An 18806-nucleotide genomic window follows, 5' to 3' on the forward strand; every position below is an offset into this window, starting at 1 on the left:
TAAGTGATAATGTCCTAATGGGACCCAAGTAGCTGTTCTCCATAGTCGGTGAAGCCAACATCCAAGAATGGGATGACACTGTCCATTCAGCCAATGATGACCGAGTCTGTCAAACTGTAGATCTCCGCCTCTGCCTTCATTTCCCCCTCTTTGACTCAGTCCTTGGTCTGACAGGACATATTTTTTTCAATCTCCCTTCTTGTGATATCATCTTCACCTTGCTATGGAGTCAAGATTATGATATTTGAGAATTTTCCCTCAGCTGACTCCTCTCAATATTGTTTGGAATCACTGAGGTTGAAGGCAGCTCAGAGCTTCAGCTCTAGACACTTCCCATTGCTGAACTTTCAGCTGAGGGCCACCTAACAATCAAAGAGGGGGGGGGGGGAGATTTCCTTCCCAATTTACCTTTGCAGCTTCTAGCCCCAACCTTTCAAATATCCAGCTGCTCACAGGTATTGTGGGTCTGGCCTCAGAGTTCTGGCAGGCTTAACAAGCTTGCGCCTTACAGCTGATCATAATTTGAACTGCCAGCGTGCACTCTGCCTCTCTGAACTAGCCATAGTGGGTCCCCACTGTCCGTAGTCATTCCTGCCATTTGTGACAACAATCATGCCCCTCCTTGACTGGAGTCAGACATTTTAAAGTGCCATGATGGTCTCTGTGTGACAGTGGCTATCTTGTTGGAGGGCTAAACCACTTGGTAAAGCAGTGGCCATTTTGATTCCATAAAGGGACAAGTGACAAGGTAGCCCCCATTTTGAATCCTCCAAAGATGTTACATGAGGCGCTGGCCATTTTCCAGGTCATCTGCTCCTAAGGCTAACAGAACGGCGAATGACATGGGCAGACTAAGTCTTCAAAGCCCCAATCCACCAAAAGGCAAAAGAAAACCCACAATCCATCAGGCCCTGTGGAAGAGTTGGGCTACTCCCAAGCCTCTGCCAGACAGGACAGGATGTACAGTCTGCCTCCCTCTGAGAGTCTTTCCCAGACCAAAGCCTCCAGGGCTACTCAGAGGGACAAGTCCCACAGAGACAAGGCCTTGGAGAAAATTTGCACCAAGTCCAGCCACACTGAGGCCTCAATCTCACGTGGTCATCCTATTGATACCAGTCAGCTGGTTTATGACCATCCATGACTGCCCTGTAACTGTCTATGGACAGTCCGAGCCTTAATATTCCAGATGTTGATTGGTGGGGTCATGTGGACCTCCATCCACTGGCAGGCCTTTACCTTCTGCAACCTTTACTCAATACCTCCGGGTCGAGGGATTGTCTATTTGAGGAAGCCACTGCGGAAACCAAGGTTTTTGCAGCTTCTCCTCTTTTTGTGAATGAGATTCTGTGTCAGTGGCACCTTCAAGCGCCAGGGTCTGGCCCGTTGGCGGCGGATACACACTATTACAATGTAGCCACAGAGCCTGAGCAGAATCTCCAGATCCCATTAGTAGAGGGGACAGCACATTTACACTGTTATTCAAGCTGTATACTCACTACTTTATATTGTAGCCAAGTGTCATTTTATCGGTATTGTCACATGAAAAGATATACATAAGTATCTACAAAATGTGGGGGAGGTGTACTCACTTCTGTGACAATACTGTATATATAGCAATAGCACTTAGACTTGTATATTATTTTCACAGTGCTTTACAAGACTCTCTAAGTGGTTTACAGAGTCAGCATATTTCCCCCAACAATCTGGGTCCTCATTTTACTGACCTCAGAAGGATGGAAGACTGAGTCAATCTTTAGCTACTCATGAACGAACTTGTGTCAATGGACAGAGATAGCTTGCAATACTACATTCTAACCACTGTACCACCAGGCTCATTATACATACAGTATACAGTATACACAAACACTGTACTTCAGAGAGGGGCGGCATACAAATCTAATAAATAATAATAATAATAATAATAATAATTATTATTATTATTATTATGAACTTATTGCATAACTACGTTAATTTTATGAAGTAATTAAAATAAACTCAAATTTTGCCTTTGTGTAGCTGATCTTTTATAAATGGAAGGTGGTAGGATGTGTATTTTGCCAAAGTTTTCTAGCGAAGGCAAAAAGAGCAATGAAGAGCAACATCCTTTTTCTCACATGTTGTAGGTAAAGCCTACTTTCAAAGAATTTTGAAAGCTTACAGAAATTTCATTCTTGGATTTCCTTAATCAACAAATTTCTTGAACAAGACAGCTGGGAAGAATTGTAAAATTGAAACAGGATACTTGACTTTTGTTCTTCCTAACTTTTCTCTTCTGATTGATTTATTCTTTTTATTGCAACCTAGTTTGGGAATCTTCAAGCCTAGCATCTCTTGCCAGTTCTCTAGCCAGATAAACTAACATATATTCTTCTGCTGTGAATAATTAGAGTAACAGTTTGGCATGTATAATTGGCTTCTGTTCTGTTATTTTCCTGATGGTATTCTGCTTCCTGCAAATGATCCTTCTGTTCTTGCCTACACTTGCTGACACATCATTTTGTACTTCAGAAAGAAACAGTAAATAATGCATCAGTATTTGAATGCCTAAATAAAGAATATGGAACTTCATTGTCCTGATCTCTGGGCAAATACATTTAGAACTTGAGTCGATAAAAATAAGTGCCAAGGTTCTAAAATTTCCATGTGTCTATTGGCTTATAAGAATTACTGTAAGATATTTAAAGTCTTACCATCAGATAAACAAAAGTTTGGGTGAAATGAATTATAAGAACGGTAAATTGTATCAGAATACCACAAATGACCTACATAGGCATGTATGAATAACGGGCTAACAAAATCAGTGGAAATGTTAATGGTACGGGTATTATTTAAATATATTCTTCAAGCTTAAAAAGGACAGAAATAATTGAATTCCAAAAAATGTGGTACAGTTTAAAACATGCATCACTTCTATGCATGTGGAAAAGGCTTGGTGAAATAAACATCAGGAACACCATGAATAGTTTTGATTATAGGATTGGAGATCACCCAGACTGGGGAAGATCATTCTTTTATATTAGCAATGCACAGAGCATATGCAGGATTTAAATATTTTGATAATGCAAGATTGTTGTTGCTTATAGCACATACATAATTTGTTATAAAAGTTTGTGAAAGATTTGAATGATTAATGTCCTCATTTGACTCCACATTTTTATCTGAACTGTGAACGAGCAATAGTTCCTGTGGGAGGGGCGCCTTCGTTGAATTGCCTACAACTTCTGATTTTAGTGATATGTTATCCTTGTATAAATTTGCTGTTTTGACATTGTCAGCAATTTTCAAAATATGAATTTGCTTTCTTTATTTGATATGAAATTTATGTAATCAAATGTTTTATAGCTTACAGTGAGTTTAACAAACGGTGATAAAAAGAAACATTATATTTAATACCATTAAATATAAATACACATACACATATATGTAATAATAATTAAAATGAAGCAGAACTTAAAACTCATTGTTAACAAAATTCACAATTTTATTAAGATTAATACAAAACTGACTATTTAATATAGAACCTTAAAGCAAGGTTCATTTTATAACCGGTTACATTATTTCTATTTGTTTTTGAAAAATAATTCTTGAAATGTATTTTAATGTAATGCAAAAAAGTATATGATGCTATTTTTGTTTGCTCTTATTCTTTTGCTAGAAAAGAGTAGTTGAACAACTCCGAAAGAATTTAATGGTAAAGCAAGAACAGCCTGATAGCAAGTTTCAAATACAGCCATTGTCACAGACAGAAAATAAAATACAAACATCACAGCCTCTACAGCAGCAACTGCAGCAGCCACAGCAGCAGATCACAGCACCCTCTCCAAACCTGCTTGGATCACAGGTAAAGGGTTTGGAATAGTTACTATGATTTTGGAAAGCTATTTCTTAGGCTGAAATTCATCTCTGTATAAAATCAAGGTTAGTCTAGCGACTAACATTTACTAGAAACTAAATCATTTTGATCTGAATAGGAATGAATGAATATTTATAAGATCGGGTAATCTTTAAGTAAAAACAAAGGTACTTATCTTCTGTCTTTGCCATTTTCCTCTCTACCCTTGACTAATGCTCATCTTGTTTCTATTTGGTTTTATTCCAGATGACATCCAGGGATCTTGAACTTTGATCAGTTCAGGTTATTTATTACAGTGAATGGCAATTAAACTACAGGGATAATGTATTATTAATTGTTTGTAAATAAAGAGGTACATGCAGAATAATATTATGATATCAACTGATAATCAACCATATATTTTCTAATAAATCTAAAATATATAAACCGAAGTACTTACCCATCAGTCTTAACAACTGCTTTTGGAAAAGTAATCTCTGCATGAAAAAGCTTCTTGTTGCTATTGGTCAGGAAAACCTCTACAGTTTATAGGTTAAATGATGTTAATTGCCATTCATAAATGGTGGAGAAATGTTTTCTCCAAAAGTGACTATAAATAACATAGCGGAAAGCAGTTTCTTTTGTCTTGTCCAATAAAAGATTGTGTGCGTAAATAGTGGAGATAATGAATAATTCTGACCTTTAAGTTCATTTTTAATAAAATGTTAACGCATTTCATACTGCCTAACTTCTCAAACTGAGGATTACATTTTCTCATTGCATACTCTGACACTTATTTTATATAGGCAATAAAGTCAAATATTTCTTCTCTTGAAATTCAGTTTTGGACTGAATTACAATAAGACTAGAACAAATTTTATGTATGAATTCTAGTCAAATTGGTGAAGGCAGCTTTGTGAACAAGATAAAGTAAATTAAGATTTTTCATAAAGAAACATTTTTGGCAATTTATTGTGTAATAAAATCTGAGAAGAATATGCCAACAGGAAGTAAATGCATTTCTATCCTCAAGTACATGTACCTTGGAACTAAAGAGCTTGGTAAAAATAATACATTATAGTGATGGTGTAATGATACAAAGTATTTTTGGATTAATATTCTCTATTCTTACCAAATTAACATAATAATTTAGAATACTAAAAACAATGCTTGACTAAAAATTATTTTGCTGTCCAACTAGTCATAGTAAAAGGTAACAAATTGAACCTCAATTTCCCCCCCAATGACTGTGATGTATTGCAAGTAGTAGTAAAGAGAGTAAGGAAGTACAACTGCAAATATCAGTAGCCCTATGTGCAATTACCACTGCCATTAGTAAAATAGAAAGACTGTTTTTGACTGTTGGCCAACTCCAGTTGGGGGAAAAAATTATTTAGTCATAACCCACCTTTATTATTATTATCAACTCAAGGCAGTAAACATATCCAACACAATTTTCTTCTCCATTTCCCCCACAACAACAACCTTTTGAGGTGAATTGCACTGAAAGAGAGTGACTGGCCCAAAATCACCCAATTGGCTTTCATGGCTAAGGCAGGACTAGAATTTATGGTAATTATTCCTTTGATAACAGCATATCTTGTAAGCCGCCCTGAGTCCTTTGAGATTGGGCAGCATAGAAGTCGAATGAATGGATGGATGGATAGATAGATAGATAGATAGATAGATAGATAGATAGATAGATAGATAGATAGATAGATATCGTTGTCCCTTTAAATTACTGGGAAAAAATAGTCAAATTATACAAACACTGCTGGTAAACCAAGAAAAAATACTATTCAATTCATAAATTTTAATTCTAGAAATCCTTTCTTATGAAGTAGACATTTAACTGGTTAGACCATCTTCAGGTTTGAAATTTTAATTGCAGAAAATTTATTTTCTGACTGTTTTGATTAATGTGCTGTTGAAAGTAATTGACATTAAGTAAAACATACAGAAATTGTATTGATTAAGTTCATTTTGAATAATATTACATAATTTATATTAGCTAGAAACTGTGATGATTAAAAGATTACAATTGTAATAACTTTACTCTGTTTTATAGTTTAACTTGCAGCTAATATGCTGCTTAAACAAGATGATATTTAAAACTAAAGAGCCCTCTAGTGAAATTGCCTTAAAATTGCTACACTTTTTTCTACTATTATTCAGTTGCAGGCCTTTTAAAAAAGTTTTAAACTTATAAACCTATTTGTTTAATAAGAGAAAAATTAAATTAATCAAAATCCCAAATATTACATTGTTATCTAAATTGCATATGGACTTAATTCTGATACAACATAGAACTTCGAAAATTATTCTTTAAAACTGTCAAGTCCAATCATTTGGAAGAATTAAATTAGTTCTTTCAAAACATGGTGTAGCCTTAGAAAAGAATCTTAGAGGATTTTAAAGATGTGCACAATTATGAAAAGGAGCTAGAAAGAAACACTAGTGATAACAAATTATAATATTTGTAAAATTCTTAATTGTAGTACTGTGACCATACTGAAAATTCATAGTTTGCTGATGTTAAAATGTTGAAGTGTTATTTCAACTTTTGCCAAACTTCCGGGTTCGGGGGGTTGCTGGGAAGCCCCCCAGCCTGGCTGCCACCTTTTAAAACAGCCGTGCGGCTTTCCAGCAGCCTCCCGAAGCCAAACGCCAAACCCAAACTTCCGGGTTCGGCGTTCAGAGGTTGCTGGGAAGCCGCGCGGCTGTTTTAAAAGGTGACAGCCGGGCTGGGGGGCTTCCCAGCAGCCTCCGAACGCCAAACATGGAAGTTCGGGTTTGGCGTTCAGCTTCGGGAGGCTGCTGGGAAGCCCCCCAACCCGGCTGTCACCTTTTAAAACTGCCGCACGGCTTCCCAGCAGCTTCCGAACGCCAAACCCGGAAGTTCAGGTTTGGCGTTTGTAACACGAAAAAAGTTCGTAAGAAGAGGCAAATTTTTTCTGAAACGTTCGGAGGCTGCTGGGAAGCCGCGCGGCTGTTTTAAAAGGTGACAGCCGGGCTGGGGGGCTTCCCAGCAGCCTCCTGAAGCCGAACGCCAAACCCGAACTTCCGCGTTCGGCGTTCGGAGGCTGCTGGGAAGCCCCCCAGCCCGGCTGTCACCTTTTAAAACAGCCGTGCGGCTTCCCAGTAGCCTCCGAACACCAAACCCGGAAGTTCGGGTTTGGCGTTCGTAAGACGAAAAAAGTTCGTAAGAAGAGGCAAATTTTTTCTGAACCCCGGGTTCGTATCTTGAGTTGTTCGTAAGACAAGGGGTTTGTATCTTGAGGTACCACTGTATAGGTGAAGAAATCTTGAAGGTCCCAGTTCTAGTTTATTGTAACATAGCATATGAAAGGGTTAAAATAGAAGGGTTCCTCCTAAAATCCACTATTTAGCTTCAGATTGTTATGGCTGAACCACAGGGCCAGTTGTTCAACCTCCCATCTGTGTGTAAACTCATCACTGTCTTGAATGAGGCCAGTGACAATTGTACTGTCTGTGAACTTCAGAACTTTAACAGAGGATATGCTTCTTTCTGATAAAATAATCCTATCCCAATTGAAAATATAATACAGCAGCAATAAATCTAATACTAGATACTTACTTTGAAACTTCTTCTAAGATAAAAAATACTTTGCCAGTGCACATTATCATATGATATTTGTAACTGCTTTTCAATTTTCAATGACTGGGAGTTTCCAAAAGTCATATAATGTTCTTTTAATTTTGGGAATTTCTTGTCTGGACTAAATTTCACCTATTAACCTTTGTCTACTTGAACCAAAAATTGTTTCTAAACAAATACAGTTTTATGACATTCTACAGATAGAGTGACATTTCCATATACTGTACATATTCACATCTATATTTATTGCATTAAGCACGTAAGGTAAAGGTTTGCACAAATTAGAAATTATGTGCCATGAATGCTTGGCTGGATTGTCCTAGACATATCACACTTCAGAATAACCTGCAATGTGCAACATTTTGGTTATTTCTGGATTTTCTTTCAAGAATAGTCCAAAAAGTTAGAGAGTAAGATAGAGAAAGAAAGACACAGCTCACCCCTCCCTTCTCCCTCATAGTTGACATAGCAGCCATGTATGGGTTAATCCTGTCTTCAAGGATAGCTTGTGCACGGAACATTCTGGATATTACTAATATAAATTGTTAAGAAGAGGCACGCCTTTCCAAAAGTCTAGAGTTATGATAAGGATACATTCCAAGGAGCCGAAAGACAAACATTGAAGGATGCATACAAAAATTGCATTGTCCATTAACTCTGATCAAATCATGACCTAGTATTTCTGCATGAGTAGTTGTCAAGTATATATGAGATTTGTTATGAAGTATTAATAAATGTATTGATTCCAGGGGAAGGATATCAGTGTTTAAATTTTCCATAATTTCCCCATTGTGCTGTTTTGCTTCTATTTCCTCACAATTCTGAATAATAAATTTTTCTCGGTGGGCAGTCTTCCAGAAAAACTGTGTTTTCTGTTTCTCTTAGAAAACTGTAACTACAGCTTCTATGATCACCACTAAGACACTACCTCTTGTTCTGAAAGCAACAGCAACCATGCCTGCCTCTGTTGTGGGTCAAAGACCTACAATTGCCATGGTGACTGCCATCAATAGCAGCCAGAAAACTGTCCTTAGCACTGATGCACAGAACACGCCTGTCAACCTCCAGACAACAAATAAAGTCACCGGTCCAGGAACAGAGGCAGTGCAAATAGTGGCAAAAAATACAGTCACATTGGTAAGCAAGCTGGGTAACTCAGCGCTTGAACCATTTTTCATAATAAGCATAATATGAAGTTATGTATACTAGATAATAGAGTGTATTATTTATATATATTTTAGAGAATATATATTATATTCTGATGCTTTGCTTAAATTACAATTAGATACCACACTTATTTTAGAAATTTTCAATTTTAATTACTATTTTAATGCTGGTTAATATCGTTACAGTATTACACAATTGTGTTCTTAACATATGTTCCAATAATAAGATGTTAAATTGTTTCTGAATAATTCTTAATCTCCTTGCTGAAATGACACAGATTCCTTAATCTTGATTGTAAAAGTTTATGCTTGGAGACTCTTTATTTGAATAGTATAACTTCTGACATAGTTTATTTTTTCAATTTCATTGCTTGCGAAAAAAACAATCCATCAAGATTTGTTTAACTTCATTAAATATTACTGCTACTGGGTCCATAAAATGGTACCTTGCACAATGAGTTCTTGCCAGCATTTTTTCACTCTATAACAATTACAAGCAATATTACAATCAAGGATCAGTTGACAAAATGTCAAACAGTTGAAACCTATTAAAATGTAAAATTTAATTTTGAATGTGAAGTCAGCTATTTCAACAAATACAATTTGGATTAGAAAGATAATAATAATTATCAGTGTACTGTTAAATATATGAGCCATCTGAATGTTAACATTTGAGAATTAATCCGGAGATACAGCTGTAAGTAAATCTACTTACGACCCTAGTATTCTAATAATAAATTATTTCCTATGTGTTCCTGGTAATTAGGAGAATAGCTCATTCGGCAAAGCAATGCTTTGAGATACTTCTTAACATAGTTAAACTTCTTGTGAAATACCATTTGAATGGGTAACAAGACTGATATTATATTCTAATTATTGTAGAACAACCTGTAATGTATAAAAATTCAAAAGATTCAGATGGTCTTACGTGATAACAGGTTTATGTATTTATGAAACAAGCAAAAAGGCTAGTTTTATACTAAGTAAAAAAGACAGGTTCGGTTTATTATGGAAAGACTGGCTACCATTATATAAATTTAAAATAATTCATCGTACCTATACTTTGCTTAAAGCTGCTTTAGTTTCATCGCCACCTGAGCTCACTCCTGTTGTTTAGCAGGTTCAAGCTACAGCTCCTCAGCCTATCAAAGTGCCACAGTTCATCCCTCCTCCCAGACTTACTCCTCGTCCAAATTTTCTTCCACAGGTGAGTCTGTTCAGAATAGAGGGCAACTAACCAAACTGTGTAAAACTCAGCTATGACTTTGATTTGCGGTTTTAAAAAGACAGCATTAGATATTTCACACATTCAATAAGAATTAGGGGCTGTCAAATCCAAGTCGCAAAAATCTGAATGATCAGGAGGGCCATTCAGATTATTAGATGACAGCAGTGAGCATTAGCATTATAACTACCAGTACAATTTATTGTTGAGTTGGATTCTTGCAGTCCAGGCATGGTAGCTAGCAATAAATTCTGCCCAGTGAGTTCCTTTTAATATTAAAGCTCCATTTTTGAATAGTGTTTTTGTTCCAATTGTTTCTACATGTTTCACCAGAGCTGGCAAGAGAGGTATGCTTCCGGCCTTGTCAATTAAAATGTCACCTGGTGGGACCAGAACTTCGCCTTTTCCGGCTCAGAACCTATCCTTTCTATCCAAGATCACTTTGTCCCTAACCTTGCTGCCATTCAAAAACCCTTTAAGATCTGGCAGTTCTCCCAGGCTTGGAGGTCAGGAAGTTAGCTGAGGCTGCGAATGGGGTTAAATTTTTGTTGCTGGGCTGTACCCAATTGCACCCAGTTGCTTCTCGGTATTTATTCTGAGCTTTTAATTTTGTTTCTTTTCATTATACTAAAGTATACCAATAAAGTCTTTGTCACCTAGTTGTTGACATGGTGATGAGTTTGTTTGTAGTTTAACTAGTGCAAATTTCTCTTATTGTTTTCTACAAAGGATCAAATTTGCCATTGAAAGATTGGTTGAGCAAATAATTTTCTGAAATAAATTCTCTCCAACTATTGAAGGCAAAATATACAAGAGTAGTATAGAAATCTAGATGATCATTAGATTGCAGCAGAAAGTTAGACTTTTCTTATTGTTTTAATGCAATGTAATGGTTATCCTGAATTTTGCATCCCACAAGTGGTAGCCATACTTGTAACAACTTACATGCAGTGCTTTGAATGTCTACTAGTTTCTTTCACTACGTGGTTCTTATACCTCAGTGATGTTACATTTGTCACCTTCAGCTCCATTCCCTTCTTTTTAGCGAACCAGTTTTCCATCTCTGAAGCATAAAGTCAAGATTATATTAAAAAAACATCGTAATATTTAGATTCAACATTTAAAATAATAACTTAAAAATGTATACATTTTCTCAGCAGAGATAGTTAATATAAAGGCAGCTGCATTTAATTTATATTTATTTTGCATAGATAATTCAATTTTACTGTTAATATTCTTAAAGAATATAGTACTAGAAATTCATTATATTCTATGCTATCATATCAGGACTTGAAAAATCACATGACCGTGCTAATCTAAGAAATAATAGAAAAGAAAATATAGTAATAGAACATATCAATGAAAAAATAGAAGAAGAGATATAGGAATAGAAGAAAGATATAGGAGATATAGGAGAGCAATAGGACAGGGGACGGAAGGCACTCTAGTGCACTTGTACTCACCCCTTACTGACCTCTTAGGAATCTGGATAGGTCAACCGTGGATAATGCAAGGGTAAAGTTTGGGGGTTTGGGGATGACATTAGGGAGTTCAGTAATGAGTTCCACGCTTCGACTACTCGGTTACTGAAGTCATATTTTTTGCAGTCAAGTTAAGTATGTGAAGTTTCCTGATGCAGAGGCAAGGAAGTTTTTAGTACCATTATATTTAGAATCTGAGACAGATTTCAAATTAAGTAGCTTTGTGCTGATGTGTATTTCAATGTAATACAAATACTGTTGCATGCTATGTCATATTTGTAGGAAATAGTCTGATACCTCTGTCTGTCTGTCTCTCTCTCTAGGTTCGACCAAAACCAGTTGCTCAGAATAACATACCTATAGCCCCAGCTCCACCTCCTCCTATGCTTGCTGCTCCTCAACTTATTCAGAGGCCTGTGATGTTGACCACAAAGTTCACCCCCACCTCCTTACCCTCTACACAGAATTCCATACACCCAGTTCGTGTTGTGAATGGGCAAACAGCAACCATAGCCAAAACTTTTCCAATGGCACAACTCACCAGCATTGTTATAGCAGCCCCAGGTGCCAGGCTTGCTGGACCTCAGACTCTACAGATCAGCAAACCAAATGTTGAGAAGCAGGTACAGCTAGAGGAATGTTGTTTGATCGGTCTGTTTGCCAGAACTATTTTCATTTGCCTTGAAAAATTTCATTTTCAGCAAAAATAAGTTTCCATTATTTTGCTAACATTTCTAATTAATCTGACTTCAAAATGAGATAACAATTTTGCAACAATCTTTAATTTATCATTGGTATACAAAGGTGTTTAAATACTTTACAACCTGGACAGTTGAAAGAACATTGCCTTAACACAGGGGTCAGCAAGCTTAAACATTCAAAGAGCCACAAAGTTCCTAACCAGAAGCCCCCCATTCAATTCTGGAGCCGATTGGAAGTCCACTTTCCCCATAATAGATTCTCCTGCTAGCGCAGCATCCTTTTTCCTCTACCTATCCTAACTGAAAGTCCTATCAATTGTGAGCCAACCGGAAAACCTGTCCTTTGCTCCCCCCTGGTATGCCCTGCTTCTCCCCCCCAACCAGAAGCTCCTCGCAAAATTGTGGTGCCAACCAGTGACAGAAAGCCACAGTAGTGGGATGAAAGAACCACATGCGGCTCTAGAGCTGCGAGTTGCTGACCCCTGCCCTACCATAACAGAAGGAGTCATCATTTTCCTGGCAACACGTCTTTTTAAACCTGATTTTGAAGCTTGCTAATTTGAATTGTGAAAAATTGCTTTTAAGTTTGACAAATTGTCCATTGATGTATGAGGAAAATGATCCATTTTTTGTCTCTTTTAGGAAGGTGCAACATATGCATATATTAATTCACAGTATATACCAAATTAGCACTCTGATTTGCACAGAAAGGAAGGAGAAGTGTTGCCTTCTATTTTGAACCAACAAATCAAACTGAATTCTAACCGACACTTGAAATATATATTCTTAATAACCTTAACCATGATTGACTTACTCAATAAATGGCGCCAAATGTTTCCAATGCTGTTTCACAGTCATGCCAGAATAGACTAGACCATTAAAATAAACTACAGTTCCAACAAATGTTTCAGACATAGCCAATATTCACCCATAATATAAGCCAGTTTTTAACTATATTTTATTGAAAAATCTATAGCACATTAGTTTGTATGGCATATGAAAACAAAAAGAAACAAACCACAATGTGGCTTATTATTAAGTACAAACCAATCCATATCTATATTCCACATATTGCTCATATAGCATGCTGAGATGAGCTTTGTCTTCTTGGAACAGATTTATGACTTCACAACCATGTCATAATTATTGTGCCATTGTGGAGGAACTTATGATGCAAAGGATTCTGCCATATACTATGTATACTTCAGGAAAACCCACTTTTTCAGGAATCATGGAGAACTAATTTTCAGGCACATTTCATGTTAATACTAAAGCATAGAGTGCAGAGTGCCTGTTCCTAACAAAATGGTGTCTAAGCAAGCTTTTCAGGGAGATCATTCTTTAAAATACCAACTCATCTATACTTCTGCTTCCCAGGTCTTTTACTTAAGCGTTGGAATTTGGGGAGCAGGGTGGTGGGGGCATGGTCTTCTGAAAAATTAAGTATTATTTGGGATATTTTCACATAATTGAGTCTCATCATTATTGTGATTTTGGCATTGCTTTTTTGGTTTTGTTTTATGTTAAATCGAGGAGTATATATTCAGTTATTTCTATTTCAGACAGTCAAGCCCCAAGTAGAAACAGAGGAGAAGCCAACAGAGATTCGTACTGTTACCTCTCCTGCACCTCCCAAGCCAAAACGCGAAGAAAACCCACAGGTACCAATAGTTAAAATATTATTTTCTGGAAACTAATCTAATATATTGCCAGATTTTAACTTGGCTTTTGTTTATTGTTTGAAATCTCATAAGTATCTGGGAATACTTTTTCCATAATGCTTTTGAGATATATATTAATGCAATTGATGGTATAATTCGGATTAACAGTAATACTAACAGAAAAGTGAAAATACTTATGAATGTATGGGGAAGAATAAATGTGAAAATTTCAAGATTAGATTACAAATTTAAGAGAGATGTCCCTATTCCAACTAGATATTTTGAATAGATCATTAAGCTTCTTATGACTTTTTAATAAAATGGTCAGACCCCAATGTTCTTTCTTTGAAATCTAATTACATATGAAAATGAAGCTTCTTATTTTGCAGAATTCTATTTGTATTATTGAGAAAATAATAACTTTGTGGCAGTAGCCATGGTATTTTAAGTATGGTTTATATAACCATACATTTTAATTTTTTAAAAAGAAGGTAATATGAGGTATATTTTTAAGTATTAAAGGCAGCCAGATTTATTTGCATGTTATTGAGAAGGATATTCAAATTTGATCTTATAAAAAAGGATACTTATTTTTGTTTTTAATATTATATTAATACTTTCTCTGGAGTGACATGTACATGTTGGTTGGTTAAGTAAGTAAGGGAAGAAGGGGAGGGAGGGAAGGAAGGAAGAATGGAGGGAGGGAAAGAAAGAAAGAAAGAAAGAAAGAAAGAAAGAAAGAAAGAAAGAAAGAAGGGTTTTATGGAATGATACCAATTTAGAAATGGTGGATAAAAGTGCTTGTACATTTAATTTTAGCTTTTGAAAATTCAGCTGGAAAGGGATTAAGATCATATTAAGGATTTCAGTATTAATTATACATTTCTCTAACTGAGAAGTACAAAAATAATGTAATCTGCCAAAAGAGACTAAATGGCAAGTATAAATAAAATATTTACATTTATAACAAAAATATTTGTTATTTCCCCCAATTTGAACCTTACTTTTTTGGAGAATATAAATTATAAGAAAGAAAGAAAGAAAGAAAGAAAGAAAGAAAGAAAGAAAGAAAGAAAGAAAGAAAGAAAGAAAGAAAGAATATAAAAAGACTCAGCTGTCTCAATTTTAAAAAGATGTTAAATGTGTCTCATAATGTTTAGAGGAGATTAATTCATCAAAACCTTATTTAAATATATGGGACAACTCAGAAAATTTCAAAAGTAGTTATCTATTTTTCTAGATTGGATATGCAGTATATTTGAAGATTTGTTAAAAATGTATTCAAGAGGCCTCTGACAGTTCTATGGTGGTGGAATATTCTTAATGTTATTATTAAAGTTTCAGCAAGGGATTTAAAGTTTTAAAATGCCAGTTTTTTGATAAATTGTATTTTAAAAAATCCTTGAATTTTGTGAATAATTTGGGGGTATATCATATCACAATTGTTGAGGGAAACTATTGTAAAATTTTCGCAAAGATACTAATTCACCAGATGTCAATGTGGATTGAAGAAATGTATGCATTCTGAGTCTTTGAATTGATTCTTTATTAGTATAACGAATCAATTCTTAAAGTATCTAGCCAATGTGTCACTCGGATCTTCTGTGAATTGCAAGAGATGACAGTAAGCTTTATTGTGGTTGGAGATGGGGTGGGGCACAGTGGACAATTAGTTGAGGACATGATGGATTTAATAAAAGAAGTTTTCTTTACTATTTTCACCAGTATTTAACAGTTACCGCCATGTTCTGCTACAAATTCTCTGCACAACTTCTATCAAGTTATTTAACTATCAGATCAAAGGGCTGAAAAATCAGTGGTATGCTACTGTATGTCCTGTGTCAATAACACACAGTCACCCCAGTCACCATGGAAAGCAGGAAATGGCATCATTCAGTTGTATCTCAGTATCCCTGGGTAAGAGAGTAAGGGAAATTGCCAGGCATATTCTTCACAATGCAGAGAATCTGTAGTGGGTAAAACAGGTGCTATTTGTCCCCCCTCAGTTTGACCTAGTAATTATCTTGTCTAGTCTATCTCACAGGATTATCATGGGGGGAATATTAGAGAAAGGGGAACTCTGTATATTTTTTTGAGTTCCTGAAAGGAAGATGTCTTATGCATTTATCAAATAAATAAGTAAACAAATATATACTCAAAGCCTTTAAATTAATACTTTTTAAAGAATGCCTTTAAAATAATCTATTAACAATTCGTGATTTGCCAGGAATTACATGAGGTTATTTTGAATGTCTTTTATTAGGGACTTAATACCACAAAGATTCAACCACATTCAAACCCAACATTTTAAGAACGATGTAGTATGCTACTCTGGAGTTAATTCCTACACATTTCTGATGGTGACACTTTTATTAATTTTTTAAAAAGCATCATTCATATGAACTCTAATTTTTGAATTTTTTTCTTATGGTTTACATATTTATATTCATTTTATCCCAGCTTAGGATAAACTAGGAGAAAATGAGTTACTTGTTACTTTATTCCCAAAATGGATGTAAAATATACTATAATTAAAATTGTAACATATTTTACTGAGAGTGATTTGGGGCTGCTTCAGATGACATGTAAGGAAGCCAGTTCCCTAGACCAGCGTTTCCCAACTGGTGTGCCGCGGCACAGTAGTGTGCCGCGAGACACGGTCAGGTGTGCCGCAGGAAGCTCCAGGTGGGCGGGGCACTGCCAGTGCCGGACCGCCAGTGCCTCCAACCTGGAGCTCCCACTGCAACTGTCCCCCGGCTACTGCCCGATGCAGCTGTTTCCGGCTGGGCCCCAAAGAAGGAAGGCGGGAAAAAGGAGGCAGGGGCGGGGAGGTCCGGCAGTAGGAGTAAAGGGAGCCGCGGCCGCCCCTGCCTCCCCACGGTGCCTCTGGCCAAACGCGCCCCTGGCTTCTCTGCCCTGCCCCATTGCCCGTCCGATCCGCCCACTCTCCTCCTCCTCCTCCGCCGCCGCCTCCTGTATTGGGGCGTGATCCGCCCCCTCTCCTTCGCTGCCGGAGAGAGAATGGAGGGCGCCGTTGTCTTCGCCTCCGCCCGCCGGCTCCCCTCGCCCTCCCAGACGTCCCCAGCGCCCGGCCGCGCGCCGCCTCCCGTTAGCCCGGCCGACCTTTCCCTGCTGCCGTTTTCATGGCGCTCGCTCGCTTCTCCGGTCAGCAAAGCCATCTGCCCAGGAAAGCGCCGCGCCGCGCTTGCTGGCCGGAAAAGCGAGCGATCCGGGAGTCCGGGACTGTGTGGCTTTGCGCCATGAAGAGAAAACGGCAGCAGGGAAAGGTCAGCCGGGCTAACGGGAGGCGGCGCGTGGCCGGGCGCTGGGAACGTCTGGGAGGGCGAGGAGGCTGATGGCTGCTGTTGCCTCTTAGCTGCAGAGCCGGCGGGCGGAGGCGAAGACAACGGCGCCCTCCATTCTCTCTCCAGCTCTCTCTCTCTCTTTCTTTTTCTCTCTGTTGCCGGCATGGTGAACGAGAGAGAAAGAGAGAGAGAGAAAAAGGAGGGGAGAGAGAATGAGAGAAAGAGAGAAAGAGAAAGAGAGGGAAAGGAAGCAAGAGAGAGAAAGAGGGGGGAAGGAGGGAGAGGGAAAGACATGGAGGGAGGGAAGGAGGGAGAGAGAAAGAGCAAAAAAGAGAAAGAAAGAAAGAGGGATGGAGAGAGAGAAAGAAGGGAAGGAAGAGAGAGAAAGAGGGAGGGAGAAATAGAGTGAAATGGAGGAAGAGATTTTTTTTTGTCCAAACTTTTCTTTAGCCCCGCCCCCCGCCCCCCCTTCAGTGTTCCCCAGAATTTTGAAAATATGAATAATGTGCCGCGGCTCAAAAAAGGTTGGGAAACACTGTCCTAGACATTGAGTTTACAGTACTGAGTAAATAAATAGGAGGTTGCCTATTTAAGTTTGACTAAGAATATGGAAGAGGTAGGAGAGATTTGAAGAGAGAAAAAGCCAGGGAAGATGAAGACTGGTGATTGATTACATCTGCTGACTATGGAGATTCTCAATCATACAAGACAGGGCTATAATAAAGCTGCTTTTCAGAAGGCAACTGGATTTCTGCAATCACTTTGGGGCTTCTGCTTACTCTTTTTCTGATAGTCCAATGGGCTGCTGATTGCTTATTATACATGATTGGACATTTCTTGCAGTTTTTCTACTTGTGATGAAGCTTGTGGGGAAGCCAACACCCCAGCAACAAGCAGATAAGAGATTGATGGGGAAATTTCTGTATAGGAATCAAGGAGGTTTTATGTGTGTGTTATTCATTCTTTCTTTCATCAGAGGAACACAGAAGGAGAAAATTGCTGTTGTGATCAGTAGGAGATGTTCCATATTTGTTTTCTTTGCTGAAGGCAAGAGCTCCAGTGCTACAAATGCAAAAAGATTACCATCCCAGAAGAGAGGTTGAAAGAACTATAGATAACATTTTCACTCCCTAGTTTATCAGGAGAGATAGGGAATTCATAAATAGGTCATGCTTGTGGAAAGACAGCTGAATTAAGAAGCCCTCTAGAAAATAAAGCAAAATGGGAGGGTTGGAGAGATGGAGGAAAGCAATCTGGCTTTTAAAATTTAATCTATCCTGTAGAATAGATTCCAGAATATCACTGTTTATTATATTTCTGTATTGAAAGAAAAGCAGCTGCCATAAATCTAAGGAACTGAAGAAGTGGGTACTACAGATTCTGCAAAAGGAAGGATGCCATCCTCTTCCCGGGGGCACAGGAAACAAGTGTTAACCAACCAGTCTATCGAGAGGAGTATGATGCCTTTCTGGGCGCACATTTGGAATGTGACAAAAAGCTCCCCAACCCATTGATAAATACTCCTTCCTTCTGATCCAGATGGGAGCAAATACATAGCCAAATACAATCTTGAAATCATTGTAAGGACTAAGAAGCACTGGACAGGAAGGCAAAGTTACTTGGGGCTCAGTTTGTGTTCTCTTCCATCTTTCCTGTAAAAAGGACATAGCTTAGAAAGAGAATCCTCCAAAAGAACAATGAGGTCTACTGATTAGGTACCAATGAGAATGCTTTTGTTTCTTTGATGTTGGAATGCATTATTTGGGATTCTTCGCAAGAGATAGGTTGCATGAACTAGGAGTATAAGTTTGGAAGC

General features: G+C 37.6%; 1 protein-coding gene across 8 annotated transcripts in view; it reads left to right on the forward strand.

The window, feature by feature from the left end:
- Positions 1-18806, forward strand: part of PHF21A (PHD finger protein 21A) — a 135356-nt gene that overhangs the window by 98854 nt on the left and 17696 nt on the right. For 4 of the 8 annotated variants that reach the window (XM_070760365.1, XM_070760339.1, XM_070760374.1 and 1 more), the window contains exons 6-10: positions 3656-3841; positions 8337-8588; positions 9738-9824; positions 11647-11946; positions 13587-13685. In XM_070760365.1, the coding sequence (XP_070616466.1) occupies positions 3656-3841; positions 8337-8588; positions 9738-9824; positions 11647-11946; positions 13587-13685 (924 nt within the window). Of the gene's footprint in view, positions 1-3655; positions 3842-8336; positions 8589-9734; positions 9825-11646; positions 11947-13586; positions 13686-18806 lie in introns of all 8 variants that reach the window. The other 4 variants (XM_070760356.1, XM_070760312.1, XM_070760320.1 and 1 more) reach the window with 1 other exon arrangement.

The sequence above is a fragment of the Erythrolamprus reginae genome, chromosome 1 (genome assembly GCF_031021105.1).
Source record: "Erythrolamprus reginae isolate rEryReg1 chromosome 1, rEryReg1.hap1, whole genome shotgun sequence".
NCBI lineage: Eukaryota > Metazoa > Chordata > Lepidosauria > Squamata > Dipsadidae > Erythrolamprus > Erythrolamprus reginae.